The 27740-nt window shown below is 36.0% G+C and overlaps 1 protein-coding gene across 5 annotated transcripts in view; it reads right to left on the bottom strand.

Moving 5' to 3' along the window:
• EPB41L5 (erythrocyte membrane protein band 4.1 like 5) overlaps positions 1–27740 on the bottom strand; it is a 141117-nt gene that overhangs the window by 48998 nt on the left and 64379 nt on the right. For 4 of the 5 annotated variants that reach the window (XM_012468373.2, XM_012468374.2, XM_012468376.2 and 1 more), the window contains exons 15-16: positions 21518–21560; positions 21002–21117 (exon numbers count right to left, since the gene is read on the bottom strand). In XM_012468373.2, coding sequence (XP_012323796.2) covers positions 21002–21117; positions 21518–21560 — 159 coding nt within the window. Of the gene's footprint in view, positions 1–15342; positions 17733–21001; positions 21118–21517; positions 21561–27740 lie in introns of those variants that run through there. The other variant, XM_012468377.3, reaches the window with a different exon arrangement.

The raw sequence follows: 27740 nt of genomic DNA, 5'->3' as shown, positions 1-27740 counted from the left end.
AACTTTTAAAACTTTTGCATAGCAAAGAATACTAAAAGCAAAGTAAAATGTGAGAAACTGAAAATATATTTTTTGCAGCTTACATAGAGTTAATATCCCTAATAGACATAAAAAGCTTCTTAAAAGTAGAGAAGAAAAAGGCTAACAGCCTTGTTTAAAAATGGGGACGGGGCAGGGCGGCTACAGATAAGAACAAGCAATTTATGGAATAAAAGCAAATGGCTCTTAAACATACAAATATGCTACTGAGAGGGATTTAAATGAAAACTACATCAAACATATCCATCATGAATCTTGATTATGATGTTGGTTTCATGGGTGTGTGTCCACACTCAAATGCTTTAAACAGATGCACTTTATTGTACCAAGCGTACCTCAATAAAGCTCTAAGGAAAATAAAAAAATACTTTGATATCATATCTTATTTCTCAGATTAGCAAAAATCCCAGTGTTTCTTGATCCTTTGTTGGTGAAGCTATGAGAGGTAATGAGCACTCACCTACTCTGTTGGTCCAATGTAGAATCCTCAATGAAGGAGGATCAGGCAATATCTAGAAAAATTAAAATGTAACTACCAAATAAATACCATAATCACATTGAGAGGGAAAAGGAACTAATCCAAGTAAATTTTAAGTGCAATACTTCGACTGTATACTCTCAGTCTAAAAAGGAGAACCATGAAGAAATGCTGAACATTACTTAGTAGATTTTTTGTTGACAGTTGTATGGGTATAGCAATTCTGAAACTGTTTAGCACATATTATCCAAATGGAAGCCATGTTTCTCACAGAGAAGAAAGGAGATAGGAATAAGGAATTGGGGAGTGTAAAGAACCCTGGGTATTCACTTGAGAGTTAGAGTGTTGGCATGAATTTGTGATTTAAACATCTATATCTATTTTTTTTTTTAACTCTGTCCACTGAGTCTAGAAGCAATGACATTCCTGGTAGCAATGAGCATACAGCATACCTAGTGCTCAGATCCTGGCTCCTAAACACCATTTTAATTAACAGGAGTCAGGACTCTTAAAGAAATGGCTGATCACAGGGCTAAGGCAAAGAAGGTGCAAAATGAATATGGAACCTCTTGTGACAGAATTTTAAACATGCTCAAAGGGTAGGGGACAGGTTACATAGCACACAGGATATAGTTTGACAGGGTTCCCACTGGCAAGACCTGGGACAGTTTTTCAAAATGACAATAGTCATGGACTATATAACACATTGAATTTAAAAATCAATGAATCTACATTTAATTAGATAGATTTTACTTTTGGGGAGGAGGGAGAGAAAAGGGAACACTTACACACTGTTTGTGAGAATGTAAATTATTAGTTCAGCCCCTGTAAAAAGCAGTTGGAGATTTCTCAAAGAATGAAAAACAGAATTACCATTTGACCTAGCAATCCTATTACTGAGAATATACCCAAAAGAAACTATTCTACCAAAAAGACCCTGTACTTGTATGATCATTGTAGCACTATTCACAATAGCAAAAGCATGGAGTCAGCCCTGCTGCCTATCACCAGTGGACTGGATAATGAAAACGTGGTATACACACAACAGGAAATAGAACAAATAGAACAGCCATCAAAAAGAACAAAATCATGTCCTTTGCAGCAACACGGATGCAGCTGGAGGCCGTTATCCTAAGCAAACTAACACAAAAACAAAAAACAAAGACTGCATGTTTTCACTTATAAGTGGGAGCTAAACACCAGGTACACACAAAGACAGGAACAATAAACACTCTCAGGATTCCAACGGAGGAAGGCAGGGAGAGGGGTAAGGGTTAAAAAAACCCCCCTAACGAGTACTATGTTCTCTACTTGGGTGATGGGATCATTAGAAGCCAGAACCTCAGCATCACGCAATATACCCATGTAAAACAAAACTATACACATACCCCTTGAATCTATAAAAAAATAAAAATAAAAAAACAAAAACTCCTGCACTGTGACACCTTTGAGTCAAAGATTCAAAAAATGAACAATCCTTCCTTGCTTACTATCACACCACTACATTTTTAGATTAGGATGTTGTTTATCTGAAGGTCACACATGCTATACATACTTGGGTACTGTTGTTACTGAAATTTTCATGGCTAACATCAGATAAAACACTTCTCCTGCCTTAAGTTTGTCTGCAAAAACCATTTCATAATTTGTATCTTTATTTTCCGGTAATTTGTTCCACAGAAAACTAAAATGCCAATGATATAATTTAAATGGTATATTACTATTGCTCCTTCATCCAGGAAGACTTATTTAACTATCAAATAAGTCTTGCGATTGAGAACTTGCAAACTGGTAAGGGGGTAAAATCTATAAATAAGCAAATATTCAAAAGGGAAAATAAAAAAGTATAATCTGGTATAAGCAAGTAATTCAGCTCAACCATCCCATTTTATATAGACATAAACTATAAAACTTAAATACTTATAATTTTTTTACTTTATCTTTATACTTTATAAAGTGAAATAACTGATTATCCTGCTACAATAGCTGTTAACAAATGAAGACTCATTTAACTTGTTACTGTGCTTTGTTTTCACGTTATATATCAATCTGCCTCGCAGGTAAGGACAAACATATAGAATATACCAGCAAATTTAAGTAAAACACTGATTCTTTAAGATAAAATAAATAGATCCCTCCAGGAAAAAGACAACACAAATGAACAAAAAAGGAGAAATAATTTCAGAAATTTCAGATGCTTCAGATAAATAAGACCATGTATAATTATACAGAAAAATGGAAAAATGTAATTAATAAATACCTAGAGAAACTGGCTCAAGGAGAAATAAACCTGATTAGACCAATAACCATTAAATAAATTGAGTCAATTTAAAATTTTCCCATTAAGAAAAAACACGGCACACTTATATTTATAGAAGGTTTCTACCCAACTTGCAGGCAACAGGTCATTCCAATTCTACACAAACTCTTCAGAAGGGGGAGAGGGAAGGAAAAGAGAGAAAATAAGAACATTCCCTCACCAGCTCATTCTATGAGGAGCATTCCCTTACCAGCTCATTCTATGAGACTAGAATTAACCAGGTTAAATAGTACAAGTAAGAAAGACTATAAGCCAATTATGAAACTGTGCCTAAAAGAGCTAAAGAAACCAATGACTAAATTATTGGGTTTATAGAACAGCAGATAAGAAACAACTTGCTGAAAAGTTGAAACTGAATCTGTGTCCCAAAGAGTAAGAAACCAGTAACTAACAGAAATTATTGAGTTTGTATGATAGCAGATACGAAACAACTTGCTGAAACTCCTTCTGTTTGTGAGATCAAGAAAAAACTGGATGAAATTGGTTGGAACCAAGATGGCCAACTGGAATTTGCACGGGACGAGCCTGCTGACATCACAGCCTCAATTTCCACTGCATATTTCATACTAACTACCTCTGAATTTGCACATGCAACACATGAAGTAACATGAAGAGGCAACTGTGCATGTCCAAGGGTTTTCCAGGCTTCTCCTTTCCTTCCACCAATCACCTACTAGAATATACTCCCTGAACTTTTTCTAGTAAAAATATTGCCTTGAAGCCAGCACACGGAGAAAGATTTGAGCTTGACTCCTGTCTTTGTGAGTTGACTTGCAATATAAATCTTTTCTTTTCTCAAAAATCAGCATTCTAATATGGGCTTCTAGCACAATGAGCAGCGAGCCCCTTTTGCTAGGCAACAATTATATTCAGGAACATCAAGTTAAATGTCCTAAACAAAATAGTAAACCAAATCTAAGAGTTTGTGATGCTGCTTGTACAAACATATACATGTGATTAAATGCCACAGGAATTACACAAAAAGATATACTCCCTCCAAGATGAGTAAGTGTTTGCAGAAGCTGGTGAAATCTTGAGTACGATTTGTAGTCTAGTTAGTTACCTATTATGCCAATCAGCTTTTTGGATTTATTTATTTATATTTTATTTAATTATTTATTTGAGATGGAGTCTTGCTCTGTCACAAGGCTGGAGTGCAGTGGCACGTTCTCGGCTCACTGCAACCTCCAGCTTCCTGGTTCAAGCGATTCTCCTGCCTCAGTCTCCCAAGTAGCTGGGATTACAGGCACGTGCCATCACACCCAGCTAATTTTTTTACTTTTAGTAGAGACAGGGTTTCACTATGTTGGCCAGGCTGGTCTCAATCTCCTGACCTCAGGTGATCCACCTGCCTCAGCTTCCCAAAGTGCTGGGATTACAGTCATGAGCTATTGTGTCTGGTCCAGCTTTTTGGATTACTGCATGGTACTTATGTAAGATATCACCACCATTAGGGAAAGTCCTGAAATAAACATACACATACCACAAATATGATTTCTGACAGAAAAGAAACCTATGCAGCAATGAGAAAAAGCAAACTACTCAATAAATGATGCTGGGACAGTTAATCATTAGAAAAAATATTGAAATTGGATGTCTACCTCACACTTTATATAAATTAATGCCTGATTCAAATGTAAAAGGCAAAGCTACCAAACTTTTGACAAAATTCATAACAGTAGATCTACTGTTGGATTAAGACACAAGAAGAACTTCTAAAAAAGTAGTAATTTCTGGTCAGGTACAGTGTCTTATGCCTGCAATCGCAGCACTTTGGGAGGCCGAGGTGGGTGGATCACGAGGTCAGAAGTTCAAGACCAGCCTTGAACGTGAAACCCCATCTCTACTAAAAATACAAAAATTAGCTAGGCACAGTGGCAGGCACCTGTAATCCCAGCTACTAGGCAGGCTGAGGCAGGAGAACTGTTTGAACCCGGATAGCAGAGGTTGCAGTGAGCTGAGATCACGCCACTATACTCCAGCCTGGGCGACAGAGTGAGACTCTGTCTCAAAAAAAAAAAAAAAGTAGTAATTTCTATTTCTTAACCTGAAGAAAGATACTCAAACTGGAACTGTATGTTTTAGAGACTTTTCTCTCTATATGTATTTATTTCACGATAAATTTTTTAAGGGCAAATGAAAAATATTTTCAAGGGTCACATCCAAGATTTTTTTTTTTTTTTTTTTTGAGACGGAGTTCCACTCTTGTTGCCCAGGCTGGAGTGCAATGGTATGATCTCAGCTCACTGCAATCTCCATCTCCCAGGTTCAAGTAATTCTCCTGCCTCAGCCTCCCGAGTAGCTGGGATTACAGGCACGTGCCACCACACCCAGCTAATTTTTTGTATTTTTAGTAGAGACAGGGTTTCACTATGTTGGCCAGGCTGGTCTTGAACTCCTGACCTCAGGTGATCTACCCGCGTCAGCATCCCAAAGTGCTGGGATTACAGGTGTGAGCAACCATGCCCAGCCCCAAGATGTTTTTATTCTTTTCCATTAGAAGTTTTAAAGGGAAAATTCCTTTTGGGTTTTTATCATATTATCCAAATTCCCAGTTGGTACTATTTTCACAAGTACACTAGTCTATTCTGACATTCATTTTTTTCAGTAGTAGCATAAAGACTTATTACATTTAGGCCAGATGCAGTGGCTCATGCCTATAATCCCCACACTTCGGGAGGCTGAAGTAGGAGGATCACTTGGGCTCAGGAGTTCAAGACCAGCCTAAGCAACACAGGAGACTGTATCTCTATAAAAAATTAAAAAAATTACCCAGGTGTGGTAGCATGCACCTACAGTCCTAGCTACTTGTGAGGCTGAAGTGAGAAGATCACTTGAGCCTAGGAGATTGAGGCTGCAGTGAGCCATGATCAAACCACTTCACTCCAGACTGGGAGAAAGAGCAAGATCCTATCTCAAAAAACAAAACAAAACAAAAAACCCTTCATCATTACTTTTAAGAAAATAGTCCTTCTGGCAAGAAACATTATTTTCTTCATTTTTAACTTTCCAATATAAGGCTTTCCCTAATTTCCCTAAATTTGAGGGAAAGAACCAGATTGGTGCAGCAGACTCAATTACTTCCTTCCATTATATAGGAAAAGGAAAGTGCATTGCAGATCTTTGTGAAAGCTGGGTGAAATTATGGGAATACTGAAAAATGTTTCTTCTAAATTTTAAAGCTATGTTTATGGGCATACAATGCATAGAGACATACTTTGTATGAGAAAAACAGCACGAAGTGGGAGAGAGACAAAGCTCTACAGAAGGAAAGTTTACGTGTACTACTGACATTAAATTGTTATTAATCCAAAATACAATGTTTTAAATTAAAATGTTAATTGTAGGCTGGGCACTGTGGCTCATACCTGTAATCTCAGCACTTTGGGAGGCCGAGGCAGACAGATCACTAGAGGCCAGAAGTTCAAGACCAGCATGACCAACATAGCAAAACCCTGTCTCTACTAAAAATACAAAAAATTAGCTGAGTGTGGTGGTACATTCCTATAAGCTACTTAGGAGGCTGAGGTATGAGAATCGCTTGAACCTGGGAGGCAGAGGTTGCAGTGAGTTGAAATAGTGCCACTACACTCCATCCTGGGTGACAGTGTGAGACTCTTGTCTAAAAAATAAAATGAAATAAAATAAGATAAAATAAAATAAAATGAAATAAAATAAGATAAAATAATTGTAATCCCCAGGGTAACCACTAAGAAAACAATGTTTTAAAACAGTAAGAGACAGAAAAAAAAACTGAAATGGTACACCAGAATATACCTACTTAAAACAAAAGGCAGTAATAGAGGAAGTGAGAAACAAAAAAAAGACATGACATATAGAAACAAAGGAAATGGCGTAAGTCCTTCCTTGTCAGTAATTACATTATATGTAAATGTTTAACTGTCCAATTAAAAGACAGAGATTGGCACAATGAATTAAGAAACGTGATTCAACTATATGCTGTCTACAAGGAATACACTTTAGATTCTAACACACAGAAAGACTGACATAAAAAGGAAAAAAATACACCATCCAAACACTAACAAAAAATGGGATGGAGTGGCTATACTAATATCAAGCAAAAAAAACTGTAAGATAAAAATGGTTGCTAAAGACAAAAAAGGACATTTTATAGTGACAAAAGGGTCAATCCATCAAGAAAATATCATTATAAACATTCATGTAACTAAAACCAGAGTCCTGAAACACATAGCTAAATCACAAGTTTAGAGATAGACAACAATTCTTTTACTTTATGAGCAGAAAAACTAGGTAAGCTTATCTTCTGATATAAATAGATAGAAGATGAACAGTATTATAAACCAATGACTGAACAGGCATATACAGAATGCTCCACTAACAGAATATACATTAATCTCAAGTACAAATGGAACATTCTCCAAAACAGACCATACTATACAGAAGAAAAATTTTTTCAGAAGTATGTATCTGTAAAGGACTTACATCTTAAATATATAAAGAACTCTCACAACTCAGTAATAAAAGGACAAATAACTAAATTTTTTTAAATGTGCAAAAAATGAAACACAGGTACTCTTCAACTTATGATGGGGTTACATCCTGATCATGTTGTAAATTGAAAATGCATTTAATACAGCGAAACTACAGAACATTATAGCTTACCCAAGCCTACATTAGTTGTGCTCCGAACACTTACATTAGCCTGCAGTTTGACAAAATCATCTAACACAAAGCCTATTTTTAAACAAAGTGTTCAATATCTTATGTACCATATATTATAGCCCAGGAGAAGATCAAAATTCAAATTTCAACATTATGTCAAAATTACAAGTTTCACACCATCGTAAGTTGAAAAATCTTAAGTCAAGCCATTGTTAAGTAGGAAACTGTCTGTAGATACTTCTCTAAAGATAAGCAAAGAGTCAATAAGCAGATCAAAAAATACCAATATCATCATCTGCCACAATACACTACTTCACAACAACTAGGATGCTATAATAAAAAAGACAGGTAATAGTGTGGGCAAATATGTGGAACAATGAACTCACATGGTGTGGCCATTCTGAAAAACAATTTGACAGTTCCTTAACATGTTAAAAATAGAGTTACTATAGGACCCAATAATTTCACTCCTATGTATATAACCAAGACAACTGAGAACACATGTTCATAGCATTATTCACAAAAAGCAGAAACTCAAATGTCTATCAATTGACAATGGATAAATAAAACACTGCACAACATACAAGGGAATATTTTTAAGCCATTAAAAGGAATCAAGTACTGATAAATGCTAAAACATAGATGCACCTTGAAAACACTATACTAAAAGAAAGTCAGATACAAAAGGACACCCATTGTATGATTCTACTTTTAGCAAATTTCCAGAATGGGGAAATCTATAGAAACACAAAGCAAATTAGTGTTTGCCCAGGGGCTAGTGTGAAAGAATAATTGAGAGTAACTGCTAATGGAAAAAAGGTTTCTTTTGGGGATGATAAAAATGTTATGGAATTAGATAGTGGTGATGGTTGTACACCTTTGTGAGTAAACTAAAACCACTGAATTACACACTTAAAATTTCAAAAATGTAGTTACACGTGATATTTTTAACCTGTGGCTTTGGTAATGTCCTAGCTCACAACCATCTCTGAAGAATGTATAAAGAAATATGTAAAGACATTCTTTCTTCTACCCATTTCCTTACTTTTCATGGACACTTACCTGTGTAAACTGAAGCAGTTCTTGTCTCCCTTCATACTTTGGAGTAATTTATTGTTAAAGTTGTGAATGATAGCTAAGAAAAGCAATGTCGCCCTCACTCCCATTTTCTGAAAACCTGCTATTTATCTCTCTAGGTTCTTTGTGTGTACTTATACATGATTTGGTTGCTTTTACAAAAATGGGAACAACCTCGGACACTTAACAACTTAAGTTTTTAACTCAACAATGTGTCACTGATATCCTCTAGTAACAGTATATGAAGACTGTCCTGATTCTTTAACAATTACATAGAATGGATGCAGCAAATTTTTATAATCCAGTCTTCCACCAATTGGAATTCATCCTTCACACTGCCTCCAGAGTTATCTTTCTAAAACAGAATTATTACATTCCTTTTTACTCTCTAAAATCTGGACCCTACCAAGCTTTAGAGTTATGGAGGCAGTACAGTAGCCAGTGCTGGGCTCTAGGATTAAGCTGTCTGAAATTGAAGCCCAGCCTCATTGTTCTGTGCCTTCATTTCTTCACTAGCCTGAATACCTTACAGATCTTGATAAGGATTAAATGAGGATGCTTTGCTAAATACTTACTGCTGTACCTCCGGAACAATGTCTGGCACAGAATCACTCAAGAATCAGCTATCATTATCACTATACCTTCCCATAAAATCCTGATTCATCATTCCTGGACTATACCTTGCACTTAGCAACTACAGAATTTTCTTTTCCTATAGGTCCCTGGGACTGTAATGATTTATCCATTCAACTCCTGATTCTGTTTCACTGATGCAAATGCCGAGAAGGCTTCTTCAAACCTGATGCAAATGCCAAGAAGGCGTAACTTCAACCACTTCTCTTCTTGCTTGACTTAGCACTTTATCAGTTATTTGTAAAGCCGTTTAACTCTATAGTTTGAGTATAAATTTCTTGAAGCCAAGAACAGTATTTTGACTATTCCGTATCACCAAGTGTGCCAAGATGTGCTTGGTATTCATTCATTCAATTAAATAATATATATGGAGTGTCTGTGGATACTGAAGGAAACAAAATAAATGCTCTCCCTTAATGGAGGGCACATTCTGTTGAAAAACACAAATGCTCTGACTTACCAATAGGGTTATGTCTTGAGAAACCCATCGTAAGTCAAAAATGCACTTAATACTCTGATAAACCCATCATAAAGTTGAAAAATCCTAAAAATCATCATAAGGGACTGTCTGTACAGAGATGATAAATGCATACTAAGGAGAAGGGAGTGAGAAAAAATTAAGCAGGGTAAGGCAGACAGAAAATAAAAAGAAAACTGGGCAGGGGGCAGGGAACGTGATTATTTTATAATGGTCAGGAAAGGCTTCTCCATTAAGAAACCTGGTGGTTCTGGAATGAACCATAAGAGATTCAAGGGAGGAATATCCAGGAAACAGTGGAAGTACAAAGATCCAGACAGAACATGCTTGGTATGTCTGAGCAAGTGTAAGAAGATGAGTCTTTGGATGTAAGCAAGGTCAGGATTGATAGAAGGGGAGGGAAAAGCATGTTTCTATCAATGTGAGGATCTGAGATTTAACTCTGAGACAAGGACACTGAAAGGTTTAAGCAGAGAAATGACATGATCTGATGTTATCACTACAGCTTCTGAAAGGAGTAGCAGACAGTAGAGGAACAAGGGCAATGGCTAGGCCAGTTAAGAGGGCAGGGCTGACACAAAATGGAAACAGGATGGGAGCAGTAACAACAGTAACAAGCAGTAGACCTAAATATATTTTGAAGACACAACTGATAGAATTTACTGATTCTGAAAGACATCTAGAGTATGAGACAAAGAGAAGTCAAGATGACTATAAGGTACTGTGCTGTAAATCAGTGCTTCTCAAACTTTAGTATGCATCAGAATCTCCAGGAGGGCATGTGAAACAGATTGTTAGACCTCACTTCCAGTTTTCTGATTCAGTAGGTCTACAGTAGAGCTCAAGACACACTGACTTAGTAACAAGAGAGAACTGCCACTTACAAAGCTACAAAAAAACCACACAGATGGGAAAAACTGCAGGAGTCAAGAGATACATATTGTTCAATTTTGAACATATTAAATTCGGGATGCCCAACGTCACCTCTGCAGTATTTTCCCCCAAATCCCTGGCCTCAAACTAATCATGTGAAAATACCATACAAACCCAAATCAAGGAACATTCTACCAGGCATCTGGCCAACCATGAAAGACATGGAATGACTGTCAAAGACTTGAAGGCGACTAAATGTAACATGGGATCTCGGGTCAGATCCTGGAAAATTTGTGGAAAGATTGGTGAAACCTGAATAAGGTCCAGTTTAGTTTGCGGTATTGTACCAATATTAATTTCTTAGGGTTTGTTTCTTAGTTTTGACAATACCATCATACCATTATGTGGAATGTTAACAGGGGGCCGGGCACAGTGGCTCAAGCCTGTAATCCCAGCACTTTGGGAGGCCAAGGCCGGTGAATCATTTGCAGTGAGGAGGTCAAGACCAGCCTGGCCAACATGGTGAAACCCCGTCTCTACTAAAAATACAAAAATTAGTCAGGCATGGTGGTGCATACCTGTAGTCCCAGCTACTTGAGAGGCTGAGACTGAAGAATTGCTGGAACCCAGGAGGCAGAGGCTGCAGTAAGCAGAGATCGCACCATTGCACACCAGCCTGGGCAACAGAACGAGACTCCGTCTCAAAAAACAAACAAAAAAACATTAAGGGAAGGCAGGGCAAGAGTGTGTGGAAATTTCTGCACTATCCCTGAAGCTGTTCTCTAAGCCTAACATTACCTCAAAATAATTTAAAAAATGAGATGCCAATATTAGATGCCTAAGAAGAGATGTCAAATAGACAGCTGGATATGTAAGTCTGGAAATTTAAAAGTCCAGGTTGATGATATAAACTGAGAAATTGCCAGTGTGTATAGATGGCATTTAAAACCATAACGCTAGATGATATTACAAAGGGAATGAATTGTTACAGAAAAGTTCCTGAAACAGAGTTTACGGGTTGGAGAGATAATTAGGAATTAGCAAAGGGGATTAAAAATAATAACTTGTTAGAAGACAACAAAAAACAGTGGTATCTCTAAGCTAGGTGACAATTTCATGAAGAAGTGAGCAACTGATCTGAGTGCTAATTAAGTAGACTAAAAGATGGACTGTGGGATTAGAAATGTAGAGGTCATTTGTGACCTAATAAAGCTATTTTGGTGGAGTAGTGGCATAACACTATTAGCCCAAGGCAGAGCCTTTATATGGAGTAAAACAATGTTCTTCTTTAAGACACTTCCATCTCTTGTAAAACTGTCAAATACATTGATCTTTTTTGGAACAAGACACTTAGTGCCATCTGCTGGAAAATCACTGTCATAAATATGTGAACCTCATTCTCTTAAATGTGGCACTCTTGTACAGTATGCAACCTGCACAATCATACCCAGTCTTTTGTGTCAGGGATAATGTTTGATTAGAATGGGCTCAAGAGATTAAGAAAAAGAGGAGATAGCAAGTATAGACAATTCTTACAAAGCAGAGTTTTGCTATCAGTGAAACAAAAAAATGGAGGAATAGCCGAAAGAGGTAAATTCAAGGGACAGTTCTATTTTAAATGATGTGCACTATCCTAGGATGTTTTTGTGCTGATGAGAATATTCCAGTAGAAAGAGAAAACTAATGCAGTAGAACAAAAGGGAGAATTGCTCAAATGACAGTCTTGAGTAACTTGGGGTGAGGATCTCGGTAACTAGTAAGGACCTGGGCCTTAAACAGAGTATGGATGGTTCACCTAGAGTAACAGCAGGGAAACCAAGGAATATATTCCCAAATGCAGATCAGGTACGTTCACTGATAAAATGGTGGGAGTATAGAGATAATCTTTTCAGATTGTTTATGCTTTTAATAAAGTAGGAAGCAAGGTCATCAGCTGAGAACAAAGAGTAGGAAGGGAGGAAGTGGTCTGAAAGAGGAGAAAGTCAGCCCAGCACTGTAGGAGAACAAATAGATTAAGTAAATGTCATAGGATATGAGGCAGCATTGAAAGCTCACTTGAGCTTAGTGGTCACAATTTAGAGACCATGAAACAATTCTGTGTGTATCTCACATTACCATCTATATGCAGAGTATACAGAGCTGGATTTAACCAGATGTGTACAACAGGGAGAAGGTCAAGAAATTCAAGGGTATATGGGAAAGGTGTAATTATAAATGGCTGTGTACAAGGAAGACCCAACAAGGTACTCTGGTAGGTGTTGAACAAATGAGATGAATCACAAAAAGAGATGTCAATACAAGATTCCTGAAATCTTTCACTGCAACAAATGCCCCAGGCCTCCTTACCAAATGTAGATGACTCAGACTAATATTCAATGCCTTTACTACTCAAATATTTTAATATTATTGCTCCAACATGATTGTAAAATTTAAAAGTGATAACCTAGATATTCCCAGGTCTTTCTAATATCCAAGAGTTTGCTGATGATATCCCCAGAAAGATTTAACGCACGTTATTAAACACAGGTCTTACTTCCAAACTTCTACAGAGTTCATAATTAATTAATTCCTGAAGCTATTGACTAGGCTACAAATATAGTTTTGTAATAAGAAATTCTTCTGTTAATGGGTATAAATTCCAATGGTATTTTGCATCCTCTAATGTTTTCCACAGTTTATCTGAATATTCCTCTAACTAGTTCCACAAGAAATCAAGCCAGCAATTTCTTCCTATTCTCACCTCTTATTTTTCATTTTTAAAATTCTATCCCTAATAATTTAAAATATTTTGCATTTATTATTATCAATGATTAGTCATGTCTGTAGGTGTGAGTTTTATTAAGGAATCTGCAATTTCTTACAAATCCTAATCATACACTGGATCTCAATTCTTTATTAAAAGTAGGTAAAAACAAAACAAATGGAACTTCCTTCAACAACAAAAAATGAGTTACAGCTGTTGAACCTGTTATCATGAGGAGGTACATTATTACACCATTAAGGAAGTCTTCAGTCACAATCCTTGGAAAATGTTCTCTGAGTCAGATATCTCTTTTCCATACCAATAGAAACACAATGCTGGCCAGCTGTCAGGAACAAAATGTAAAATGTTCACTCAAGCACCACCACCTAGAACTGAGGCCACAGCTTGTAACACAGAAGCTTAGGTAATAATCTAGTAATAAAAAAATTGTGAGAACAATTCCTTCAGGAAGAATACAAACAATTGCTTTTCTACTTCAGTATAAAAATATCAATAAAAAACCAAAGTTATTTTCCTTCCACCAATTTCTTTTAAAATTTTCTCCTCTTCACTCATTCTTTGAAAAAGACAATACGTATGTCCCTCCTCACCAGACCAAAGCGCTCAAAGCAACTAAAGTGTGTTATGACATTAGCAACAGTCAAGAATTGGTGAAAGAAATGAAGCTCCTTGACTTAGTTTACACTGAAAGTGACATGCTTCATGTCTTAATTTCTACACCACCAAGGTTAACATTAATGGAACAAGATTCCATTCTCACAATGTTTTCATGTGACTAAAGTAAAAATTTTTAGGAACTGAGGATGAGAAATTTTTATGTTCTGTAAAAGAGGGGGTAGAGGAAGACTACAATATCTAAATACACAGGATTCATAATATCTAGAAAGATCTGACAAATCATATTTTATACATATGGGGAGGGGAAGAGGCAGGCATGGAGCAGGAAGGAGAGAGAGTTGTTTTCCTACCACAGAGGCAACTCCAATTCCAGCCCTTATGTAAAAGCATCTCACATGCAAGCATTCACAACAACCTGGAAAGCAACATAGAACTGATGATGTGGCATAATACATATTAAAATTCAGGAAGGAAGTTATGTGGTGGGAAAGAGATAAAATGTTACTGAGACAAGATGATTTTGTTTGAGCAAATCCATATAAGCCCTAATACCAACCATAAAAAACAGTAACTTTGTATTATTATTTTCAAATCCAATATTCAAAGACTAACATAAAAATAATAGCCTCTCAAAGCAATGAACTATGGTTTAGAAACAGAGGTGTGGTCTGACCAAACACAGTACCATGGCTCAAGCAACTACAGTTCTCACCACGGGGGCATGATAGGGAACAGCCATCTTCAAACTTGTTCAGTTTACATTGGTGAATAAAAAGATCCAATTTGCCGATATACCTTCTGAACAGTAAACAACAAAAAGAAATTTAAAAAAAAGATCCAAGTGTTATCATTTTTTTGGTCAACACTTTAAGTAAACTCCCCTCAAAAAAAAAAAAAAAGATTTGAATTACACTGGTATTTCAATATCAGAGTGTTTGAATACTAGGTGCTTTTCGAAATATAGATATACACATAGTAGGAGAAATAAAATTTATTTTTCTCTAATTCACTTAAAAGCATGTTATCTAGGATTACTCTATTATGGTCAGAAATGTTAGTTCTTACTCCAAGATAGGTAAATGCCTTTGAAATGCAACAGAGACAATGAACTTATGAGTTCGTTTATGTTCATGCATTAAAGTGTGAAGGTCACTAGCTTTGCTGTTTCTGTAAGTTTCCTTTACTATAAAAACAGTCAAAGTATAACCAACCTAACTCAAGATGTTAACATTAATTATGTTAAATAAAATTAGCCAAAGCACTGTAAATTAAATGACATAATACTTAAGTTCTGTGCTGATGACTCCCTTTGATCAAAAGAATGGTGATCCAGTAAGGTGCTTCTGAGGGTATTACTTATCTAATCAGGAATTTATCATCACTGACCCTTTTAGGCATAATAAAATGGAGAGTGTAAACAGGTTGGTGACAATTTATTTAATTTAGGTTGAGCTACTTATAAGTACCTGATAGCTAGAAACAATATATATATATTCATCTTGAAAATATCAGTAGGAAGAACAAATATTTGCAATATTTGATATGAAATTCTGAAGCATATGGGAACTTCTATAAACAGACAAATTTAATTTTACTACCATCCATCCAGCCTTAGCCCTTTACTTTCCTTACCCCTATTGCTGCCTCTGTCCCTACCACCCCTTCAACCCAGTTTCTCTCATCAGGAATTTGCAAATGAATTCTTTACAACGTGAATCTTCACTTAAATATAACAGTATTGATTAACTCAAATTCAAAATATAGAAATGGCTACTTTCAATATGAACTGAAGATCTTACTCTTCAATTACAATCTGCTAAGATATATATGGGGCATTATATCAGCATCTGTCCTGCAGATTAAGAATAATTTTAAAGCAAGTGAAGTCAAACCTTACATCTTTCTAAAAGACCAGGAAAGCTTGTTATTCATTGTGCCTCTTTGGTTTCCACTATAGAAACAGTAGGGTTTTTTAAATGATATATATACCCATGAAATCTTTTCTTGAATGGCACAAACCAGAGCTTCTGTGGTTAAAATGTTATGATCCAAATTCCTCTCTTTTAAGAAAAAAATCAGCAACGACAATACTTAGCAATTATCATCTGAGCTATGTAAAGTCTAAAACAGCTATAAAGGCCATACATTAGAGGCCATTTTTAAGCTCGCTATACGATGATGGACTTACAGAGGTGTGAGCTGAGCTATTTAAGATACAGATCTATTTATATTAAGAGAATGTGCTAATACTTTGAGTGTCCATCTCCTTATACATGATTATACCGAACTCAGATTGAAGCCTGCCTACAGATTTTGTTCTTTAAATATAGTAAGTTCTCCTTATTTAGGTCTTCTATAGACAAACTGCAACCAACCATTCAGTATTAAACCAATAGTCCAGTATTAAGCCCTCTGAAACTTTAATCTTTGTCTGGCACGAAGGATTTGAGATATAAAACCAACTTCTATGTGAGTAGGATGCATTAAATGATTTGTTTATAATGAACCTTCACTATCTTGAAGCATTATATATTCTTCAAAATATAAAATATCTATAAATTTCTATATACATAGTTTAAAAGTTTGAAATTTTTTCTAAAATATAAGAAAAAGCTAAGAAAAGAAGAAATGCTCCCCTTACATGTTTTCCTATCAGAAATGGACTTTTTCTAGTTAATTTGCCTCTATTAATTAAAACAAAGAGCTTAAATAATTAAATTCTAAAGTTAAAAAAGGGTCAAAAATAGTAAAACAATCTAAAAATCATATAGTTTTGGCTTCAGAATTTTATTTTAAAAGTTGTACAGGATCAGATTATGAGACTATTGCAAACCTGGGTAATCTGTCAGGTGTATGAGATGAAAGAGAAAAGCCAGTAAAATGAAAAGAAAAAGTAAATACGTTTTCCATTTTGTGTAACCATTCAGTAGTAACGTAACCATTCAGTTAACCACTGGTTAACCAGTTAGCCATTCAAAAGTAACCATTCAGATTTCTCTATATAAGAGCCACATTATTAATGTGATCTCTAAATCTTTTGGTAAGTTAAAATATTTGTGTTTATTAAAAAGTAAAAGTGCTTGTAATGAAAAATTACATTAATTAAAATCTTAGGCACTTAACTGAAATTAAGGTATGTGTCACTTCAGACATATTAAAATAGTGTGTAAGAATGAGTTTTTAATAAATATCTCAAAAGGCTGATATATTACGCCTGGACATGTTCCAGTGTGTTTTTAGTGTGTCTGATTCTTTTAACCTTGATCTCTCTGGATGGCACGTGGTGGGGTAATAATGGGCACCTTGTTCGCAAACACAAACCTTCTCCTGAGGTATAGGCTGGGTGATGTGTCAACATACTAAAATCATGAAAACCTTTCTAAAATCACAATGGTATACATACTCTTTACAACACAAAATATTTGTCACTATCATTGATGGCATACGGCTTCTTCAATTCCTTGTCCCTTTCATGGAAGAATTCAATTACAAACAGCACTAAACAACTAATGACTCACTGCAAATTCTCCCAAATACTCTTAATGTGATCAATCCTTTATAAACACCAGATAATGTATACCATCAACTTGCATGACAAAGAGTCCCAATGACTAAGAGGCTCAACACTCATATCTCAGTCATGGCTGCATGGCCAGGAAAATGAACATCATGACGGATTTCTGCATTCTTCACATTGTGCTCATGAACAAAGTCAGTGTAGTTTCTATGTGCGGTCTGGGGTGGGGACAAGGCCCTTGTGTTCCACTGGTTTCCACCACGTTGACAGCAATCACTGGCAGCAGAGAGCCTGGATGGTTGGGGAGTGGGAGGGGAGCACAGTTAGTCAACAGGAATAGGAGAAAATGGATGTGTAAAAGGTAAAGGTGAAAGGTAATGTCACTAGCATGCACCACCGCTATGAGTAGCTACCAACATCTACTCCATGCAATGATAACATTCAAGAATAACAAAATGGGGGAAATCCACAAAGTTACATGTAATGGAAAATATCAACATGGAAATACATGTAAGTAATCAGACTCAGTTAAGTGATTAAAGAAGAAATTTATCAGAAAGCAAGACATTCTGTATCTGTCCCTGATGCTGTTACTAAAATTAAAAGCAGAAATGTTGTTAGGGGTTCTAATCAGAAGAAAAAAATACAATCTACCTACTTCAAATATTTGAAAAAACAACTCTACATAAGGACAAAAGCATACATGAACAAAGAAAACTGTGAAAATTCTTCTTCAAATTATGTGATTTCACAGAATTGTAACCCAGGAAACAAAATTCACAAAAGACCACTAAAAATAAAAAATCTACCTTCAGAGGCCATGTAATTTTACATCAATGTTCTCAATTAACAGTAGAGCATCATTGCTCTTTATATAATCAAAGGTCACAGGACCTCAAAATGAAATTCAACAGGTACAGATAAAGTGATGAGATGATACACCCCCTCCAAGAAGAGTTTAGTAAGCATATTAGGCACCTTTTATCACAGTGCTATAGAAAAGTCCTATAGAATTTTAAGAGTGAAACACGCATACATGCAGTTCTTGGTTATAATTGATCGGAGTCCTCCAGTAGAAAGAAAGCATTTGCCAAAGTTCAGCAAATCAGTCTTGTGACATGGCAGAAAGGGCAGCACATATTTAAAATAACTACAAAGAAAAATACCACCCCAAATATAAAATATGTGCAAAAATACATTTTTAAAGATAGTTTTATCTTTCTAACTCAACCAAATCACCTTTATCCCTTAGGGAAACTGAAAAGAAATTAACCAAAACAATTTTTCAAAACAAACTTGGAAGGCTTTTTTATAACAAAATCATCTTTCTTTTAACTGAAGTACAATTTGTTCATCAGACCTGGCTCACAAAAATCACAACCCTCAAGTTATGGTCTCTAAAAATTTAGAAAATTAAATTAGGTTTATGTTCTCTTCTATCAATGCAAGATTTTCTAAACACTATTCTGTTTTGTTTTTGTTGCTGCTTACAAATGATTTATGGGTTTACAATACATGAATTGTTTCTCAAAAGTTGAAATTTTAAATACCTGATTATTCTAAGCTACTTATATACCAAATCAGTCACTCAAATAATGGTGTCATTTAAAAGATACCAGCAAAAAAATGCTGAAGATTTGAACAGGGAGTAAGTAGGTTTAGATTAAATTGGTTAAAAGTTATCTGCCAGAAATAGAATGGTCCATTATTCTGCCCAATTGTTCAAACACAGGAAGTATTTCCAAATTTTAAACATTTCTCACTTTCTAAAGAAGGACTGCTTTATGTTTTTTTAAAGCATTAATAAGAATCAAAGCATGCAGAAAAAAGAATGAAATGCAGAACACATTTTAATTGAAGGCGGGAGAGTCCATTATCTCTTAAACATGCCAGCTCTATATTCAGTTCCATGCCCTTGTTGACATACTCTGAGGCTCATTATGTTATAAAGATCACCATTTTTCTCCATTTTAGCAAAGGAGGTCTCAGTACAACCACATAAAGAAAGGAGAACACATGGCTCCAAATTTTTCATTTTCCTTAAAATTTAATAAATTCAATGCTCTTTCTAAAGGATACATCAAAGAAACCAAGTAGTACCTAACAAAATCAAATAGATTTAAATATGTACCTACTAATATGGAAAAACTCAAAGATTCAATGTCGTAATTAGTATGCAAACTAATCAGACTCTCATTCCATATTAACGTAAAAGGCAAACACATAACACATTTCTTTTATAGCTGAAGTCTCAGTACTATTTTTCCTTGCCAAAAGGATTTGGTGGTAACATCAATGAGATAAAACATAACTGCTTACAGGAGCTGTGTTTTCCATAAGAAATTGAAGAAACTTTCTAAAAATTACTTTAAAAAATAAATTTGACCTTTATAAGCCTCGCTCTTTACACTTTTAAGTGTGTACCTGGATGCACACAAATATACACAAAGTTATCACCACCACACACCCATGTAGAAAGAAAGTAAAAAGGAGAAAATGGGGCTGAGGGAGAGGGGAACTCAATCTTACAAACTAATCGCAAGTTATTTGGAACTGAAGTAAAAATATGCCCAAACATCAAGAGCCAGGCACCTTGCAGTTAGTGAAGCCAAAATGACAGTGAAAAATAATTACATAGCAAAGACTGAAAATAATCACCAACCACTGTTGACCCACCACCATGAAGGAAGAACTGGCTGCACAGAAAGCTGACCAAAACCTTGAGATCACCACAGAAACTCATTAGATTTCAGGTACTAAACAAACTAAGAGCAAGAGAAAAAAAGAAAAATCCTATGAATTATCAAAATTCATTTCACAAACAGACAAATAACTTGAACAGATGATACACCCAACATGACCACTGAATCAAATAATTCCCAAGGAGCCCCCACCAAGCCACATATATTTATTTGGGAAAGGATAAACTCAAGTGATTAACTCCAATAAGCCACAAAGTATCCATATTTGTATATTTACTATTAATCTAAACAAAGACCCTGGAAGTCTAAATGATCAAAGTATCTTTTTCCTGTCATCAGACTTTCTCTCAATCTCCTGAAAATGGGGTATATCACACTTTATCATATTTCAATCATGTTTTGCTTCTGACTTTACCTTCTGTCTTTAATGAAGAAAACACATTCGAAGTAGTAGCATCATGTTGTGTGGAATAACATGTAGTGGATATATTTTCCTTACAGATGTGGGAAAATATTCTACTGTCTAGCAAGGAAGTTTTTTTCAACAGAGAACCATCCACCACTCCCACATCAAGCTAATAAAAGCAGGTTTATTTTAAAGGTATTAATGTTTTGTTTCAAATAAAGAATAAATAAGGACAGCTGCCAGATGTTCTTCATTTAGACAACTGGACTCCCTTCATCACCAACATCCTTATTTTCCCCATCTCAATATGATTACTCAATAATATGCTTTCCGGCTCACAAATATGAATAATTTGCTTTCAATCACATTTAAAGTACTTTAAGATTATGGCTTGGAATTTAGAATACAATTAAGTAAGCAATATTTTATTTTAGTTTCAGGAATTAACAAACCATTTCCTGTCATGCTGGTCTGTTCCAGGATTCCGTGGAAGATTCTCTATCTCCACTGGCACAGGTGCAGAGGAAGTGGAAGGACTCACAAGCAGAGCAGATCTCATCCCCCAAGACTTTGGACAAAAATTATAAAAATTACTATTTTGCCTAGATAAAAGATCTTTTCACCAACAAATACTAAAATAGCATACTATTTACAAAGTGAACAAAATGTAAACAAACACTTGAATTTTATATACCACCTTCGAGTTAATAAATATTAGTAATCAGTTAAATTATTGTTCTTGGATTCACAGGGGCAGAAAATGTTTTATAGAGCACCTGTTTCATTTATAGCATCTTAGAGAATAAAGTAACAGGAACTTATTACTAAATCACTTAAGGGATAAGGAAAAGAGAATGCACATAATTTGTGCAATGTTACATATACGACTATGAAAATCCAATGAATACTACTACTGTTATCATAATTAACCCCTGATCCAGTGTTTCAGAAACTTAATATTGTCTTACCTGTTGGGAGCCATTACTTTGGGTGGAAACATTATTGTGAACACTGTAATGGGCGAAAAAAAATCTATTAAAATCTCTATATGAAATTACAAGGCTCCACTTTGTAAGATTACATATACACTAATGAAAGATTTATTTTAAAGATATTAACATTTTGTTTCAAATAAAGAATAAAACTAAGAATGTCTGATACCTGAAAACATCTGTTCTTATAGGCAAATACTTGCTTTTCTATAGTTGCTCATTTGATGTTTCCATATACCTGTATTTTAATCGTGCTTTAGAGGTATATACTTCACAACTAATGTTTATTCATTGGACAACAGCTTTCAAAGATGGCCTAACAAAGACAGCAACACAATACCGACATAAACCTATCTGTCACTTCTTTTATATATTCCTACCATCAAGATTTTCCAGTGTTGGCAAGAACTCAGCATTTTATAAGTCAAAAGGCCTTAGTAAAAAAGTCTTAGAAAGTTTGAAACCTCTGTGTGTACACCTTCCTCTCCAAATGACTTATAAATATGTTTTAAAATTTTCAGTTTAGTTTGTACCTATCCCCACTCCCACCCCGCCCCCAAAAGCACTTGAAAAAATCCTCAACCTATAATACCAAAAAAAAACCTAGAGAACTGCAGGAAAAAAAATTCAATAAAATAAAAACTCAAACTATAATTCACAACAAAATGAGAAAAAAAGTTTCCTAATGTCAGACATTCTAACACAAGGATAAATGATATCCCTGAAGTAAGAAATTCAACTATATAAATAATAATTCAAGCCAGGCATGGTGGCGCACGCCTGTAATCCCAGCTACTCCAGAGCTTGAACCCAGGAGATGGAGGTTGCTTGAGCCAAGATGGCACCACTGCACTCCAGCCTGCGTGACAGAGTGAGACTCCGTCTCAAAATAATAATAATAATAATAACAATAATAATAATAATTCAAAGTTATAAAAAAATTCCTTGAAAGTGAGAAAATAATTTGCAGATTTAATGACAGCACTGTGTTTCGGGAAAATGAGACAGATAAGTAAATACAATCAATCCCTATTGTTCGCCACTAACTTTCAAGGATAAAGACAGAATATTTTGGGTACCCCAAGTAGATTTAAAAGCAAATCACTACCAATCATCAGGTCGGCAAAGACTTCCCATAGCAATAATCAAGACTAATATATTATAACCAGCCAACATCTCACTCTACTAAGAGGAAACAGGCAAAGCTCTCAAATACAACCTCTGAATAGAGTATCCAGAAGTCTTTCTAACAAGGTGAGAGCAAAATAAAAACTACCTAATAATGAAAGTCAAACAGTTAAGAACCTAAGAATGAAGAGAGGCCCTGCTAAAAGGCTGGGGGATGGAGAGTGAACACATTTTATGTTCTATTTTTTTAAAGAACTACAAATCAATTACAAGTTGAGTCACCATAACCTGTACTTCCACTGTTCAGGTTCAAAGCCAAGTTGTGCCACTAGGTCCACTCTGTACACCTTGGGTTATTCATTTGCATGAGACTGTTAGAATGACTAAATGAATTAATATTAGTAAAATACAAATAATAGTGATTACAACAACAACAAAATACCTTTAAAAGAAATACTATTGGTGAGGCATGGTGGCTCAGGCCTGTAACCCCAGCACTCTCAGGGGTCAAGGTAGGAGGACTGCCTGAGCCCAGGAGTTTGAGACCAGCCTGAGCAACATAGCCAAACCTTCATCGCTACAAAAAATTTAAAAATAGCTAGGTGTGGAGGTAGGTGCCTGTAGTAGTCTCAGATACTTTAGAGGCTGGGGCAGGAGGATTGCTTGATCCCAGTAGGTTGAGGCTGTAGTGAGCCATGATCATGCCACTGCATTGCAGCCTAGGTGACAGAGCAAGACCCTGGCTCACAGAAAAAAAAAAAAAAAGAAAAGAAAGGAATCCCAAAACGAACAAACAAAAAACAAACAATTTAGTGTAGATCAACTGCCAAGGCAATTTTAAAGACTGTACCCATCAGGCACAATTTCTTTTTACTAACCATGTTGCTCTTCCCAGAATACCCATGATCCTAAGTCTTAATGCAATCTCACCCAGCCTGCTTGGTACAGAAGTTAGACTTACTAGTCCATGGTCCCTTGGTTATTCTCTGAAGCTTTTCTTTTTAACTAGGAATAACTTCAGTAGGTGATCAATAAGACTAATGAGAACGAAATACTTATAAGTGATGTTAACTGAATCATAGCTTCCTGTTTTCAAATGATTTGAAATACAGAAAGCATTATTTTCTGATAATTATGTACACTCTTTCATTTCCATGAACATGAAGGAATTACTGAATTATTTCTCATTACTAACCTAGTTCAAGTTTTGCCTTTTAAAAGACTACATACAATAACTGACCTGTTTTGCTCTTACATATTATACCTTCTACTCATTTGATTTCCTCTATTTTTCTTTTCTTCTTTACTGTATATTAAGCCTGTATAAGAAGTACTAGTAATTGAAATGTCAACTATCCTTTAAAACATCACCTCTTAAAATACTTTATAGTATTCATGACTCACAAGAGAGTAGTTAGGAGCCAAAATAGTACAAGAAAAATGACTGACACTAGCCAATTTAAAAATCTGTTATTCAAATAGGCATTTTACAAAACTGCAGAGTACAAGGTTAAGAAGCTTTTCAGGTCAAATAGTTGTGACTTTTCAAACAGTACTGTTTTCCATGGTTCAACGGAGCAAAACTGTTCATACAAACAGAACTGGGAGGGCAAGAGTGAAAGGGCATACAGCATGCCAGTCTGAGCTCAGGTTTTCTCAAGCACTGTGACAGCTGGTGCTCAATAACCTTCAGGAGAGTTGGGTCCCCCTCTACATTTCATTTCTAAAAGCCTAGTCTAAAAAAAAAAAATCATTCCTTAAATATACCATTTCTGCTATGTTTTCCAGGGCCAAAAGTATCGCTAATGAAGAGACACTAACATTTAGCCATTAAAGTTAAATTAACCATAATTATAAAAGACATTATATATATTCATATTTTTTTTGGAAATGTGTTTCAGAATATAAAGAAGGACCTCCTATTTTGCAAATAAAAGCCTTAATTTTTCAACTACATATCATTGCTAAATACTTTGTTTACATTTCTGCTAAGTTTAGCAGATACTCACTTTTTACTTTAAGCTCTAATATCCCATATCCCAGCTTCCTTTTCAGGAAAGCAAGACATAATCCATTAAATAAACAAAATAGTTTCAAATGTACAGAAAATCTCTAATATTATTCCATTTTTATTTTTCTTTTCTTTTTCTTTTTTTTGAGACGGAGCCTTGCTCTGTCACCCAGACTAGTAGCACAGTTTTGGCTCACTGCAACCCCTGGGTTCAAGCAGTTATCCTGCCTCAGCCTCCTGAGTAGCTGGGATTACAGGCGTGGACCACCACGCCAAGTTAATTTTTGTATTTTTAGTAGAGACAGGGTTTCGTCATGTTGGCCTGCTACTCCTGATCTCAGGTGACCCACCCGTCTTGGCCTCCCAAAGTGCTAGGATTACAGGCATGAGCCACCACACCTGGTCATTACTCCATTTTTCTTAAAAGCATAGCTTATAAATAAATCCAAGAAAAAATAAAAGTATACAGTGCAGAAAAGGCAAAAAATGTTGGCTTTTTTACGTAATAAAAATTTCGTGGAGAGAATTCCACACTTCCTCCCTGTTCTATTTATTTTATTATTATTATTATTATTATTATTTATTATTTTCAACAGCCTATTAACAGCTAAAGAAATTTGAGGGGAGTCCTTGTTCAAAAAGCAGAGTGCTATTACAGTCAATCACTAATCATGGCCTGACTTTAACAATTTTCTAAATTAAAAAAAAAAAGAAGACATTTCAAGGTAAGGCTGATGATACTCTCAACATCCAAAAACAACCAACTCCTTTGAAAAAGCTCTAGTGAGACACCCACCATATAAGAGTACAGATAAATTAAAAAATAAACTACATCTGTGGGTATGGTCTGAATCTTATCTTTAACAGGCATCCTAGGAGATTCTAATATGTAACAAACTGTAAGGCTGATTGCCTCGCTGGGAGCTCAGACGCACATCGCCCCCCCACCGTTGTCCAAAAGCTCAGACATGCTTGGGCATGTTCCCTTCTCCCCTTCTTGCACAGCCTGGCCTTCCCTTAAAGAACCCAGTATGCGAGCAGGGTCTTGTGATTTTAGCCAATAGCAGCCAAGTCTTTCTAGCCAATAGCAGCCAAGTCCCGTATGCAAACAAACGCTTGTAACCTCACCCAATAGTAGTCCTGCTCTCCCACAACCAATCGAGCTCCTTCACTCCCTATAAAAACCCCTGTCTGAGAGGAGTCCGTGCGACTTCTCCGGCCCCTCCTGTCGGACTGCAGAACCTCGCCCGGGATCCTGAATAAATTCCTTCACATTGGACCTTCTTGTGTTGGCCTCAGTTTCTTCCTTTTAAACTCGGCAAGAACAAACCTTACACAAATGTTAATCATTACATTACACTATAGACTCATTGTAATATATACTATTAAAATTAATAGAACTGGCTGGGCATGGTGGCTCACACATGTAAACCCAGCACTTAGGGAGGCCAAGGTGAGTGGATCACTTGAAGTCAGAAGTTTGAAACCAGCCTGGCCAACATGGTGAAACCCTGTCCCTATTAAAAATCCAAAAAATTAGGCGGGCATGGTGGTGTGTGTCTGTAATCTCAGTTACGTGGGAGGCTGAGGCAGGAGAATCACTTGAACCCGGGACATGGAGGTTGCAGTGAACCAAGATCACACCACTGCCCTCCAGCCTGGGCAATACAGCAAAACTGTCTCAAATAAATAAATAAAATAAAATAAAATATATGGAGCCGTCAGAAGCAAGACTTTCAGAATGGTAATTTGAAAACAAAAACGGATACTCTCCCCAATGAAACAAACATTTAACTGGTTAAAAAAAAATTTTTTTTTTTTTTTGACACAGGGTCTCACTTTGTTATCTGGGCTGCAGTGTAGTGGCACGACCCCAGCTCACTGCAGCCTCAACCTGGATCAAGCAATCTCCCTGCCTCAGCCTCTATATAGCTAGGGACAACAGGTGCACACCACCAAATGTGGCTAATTTTTTTTTGCATTTTTTTGTAGAGAAAGGGTTTTGCCATTTTGCCAAGGCTGGCCTCGAACTCCTGGGTTCATGCGATCTGCCTGCCTCAACCTCCCTAAGGGCTGGGATTACAGGCATTAAGTCACCACGCCTGGCCAAAAAAAGAATTTTTTTTTTTTTGAGACAGGGATCTCACTCTGTTGCCCAGGTTGGATTGCAGTCATGTGAACTTCCTGCATTCAAGTGATTCTCCTACCTCGGCCTCCCAAGTACCTGGGACCACAGGCAGGTGCCATCACACCTGGTTGGTTAAATTTCATATTTTTTGTAGAGATAGGGTTTTGCCACGTTGCCCAGGCTGGTCTGGAACTCCTGGGTTTAAGCAATCGTCCCATCTCGGCCTCCCAAAGTGCTGGGATCAGAGGCATGAACCACTGTGCCTGGCTTTAAAAAAAATTTTTTTTTAATCGTTAAAAGGCACACACCAAGTGGAGAAATATTTATTGAATAAAATCTACTAAATCTCATTAAGGCCTAAGTTTGTGACATTTGAACCACAATTTCCAATCTCAGTATGGTAGTAGCTCTACTCCTGGTTGGTGCAGCTAAGAAGATGTGGCTAACACTCCTCTAGTTCTCTATACTTTAAATTATCTATTTTAAATATGTTCAAGAGCTAAGGAAACCAATCACATCTAAAGAAATAAAGTATGACAACTATGTCTCATGAAATTGAGAGTATCACTACATAGAAATTATAAAAAAGAACCAAAGAGAAATTCTGAAATTGAAAAGTACGGTAGCAGAAATAAAAGATTAACAAAGGGGATGCTCCATAGCAGATTTAAGTAGGTAAAAGAATCAGTAAGCTTAAAGACAGGTCAAGTGAGATTACATAGTCTTAAAAAAAAAAGTATAAAGAGAAGCGAACAGACTCAGAGACCTGTAGGACACCACCAAGCATAAAAACTTACATGTTAATAAGAATTCCAGAAGAGAAAGAGAACATAAAGAATATCTGAAGAAATAATGGGTGAAAACTTCCAGACTCGATGGAAGGGTTATATCATGGAAAAGTAACTATATGAAAACTGGACTGGCAATATCTA

This window comes from Aotus nancymaae, unplaced genomic scaffold (genome assembly GCF_030222135.1).
Source record: "Aotus nancymaae isolate 86718 unplaced genomic scaffold, 86718_ANA_hifiasm-v0.15.2.pri h1tg000029l, whole genome shotgun sequence".
NCBI classification, from domain to species: Eukaryota; Metazoa; Chordata; class Mammalia; order Primates; family Aotidae; genus Aotus; species Aotus nancymaae.
Note: the sequence above shows the minus strand (reverse complement) of the source record. Positions and strands in the feature narration are given on the sequence as shown.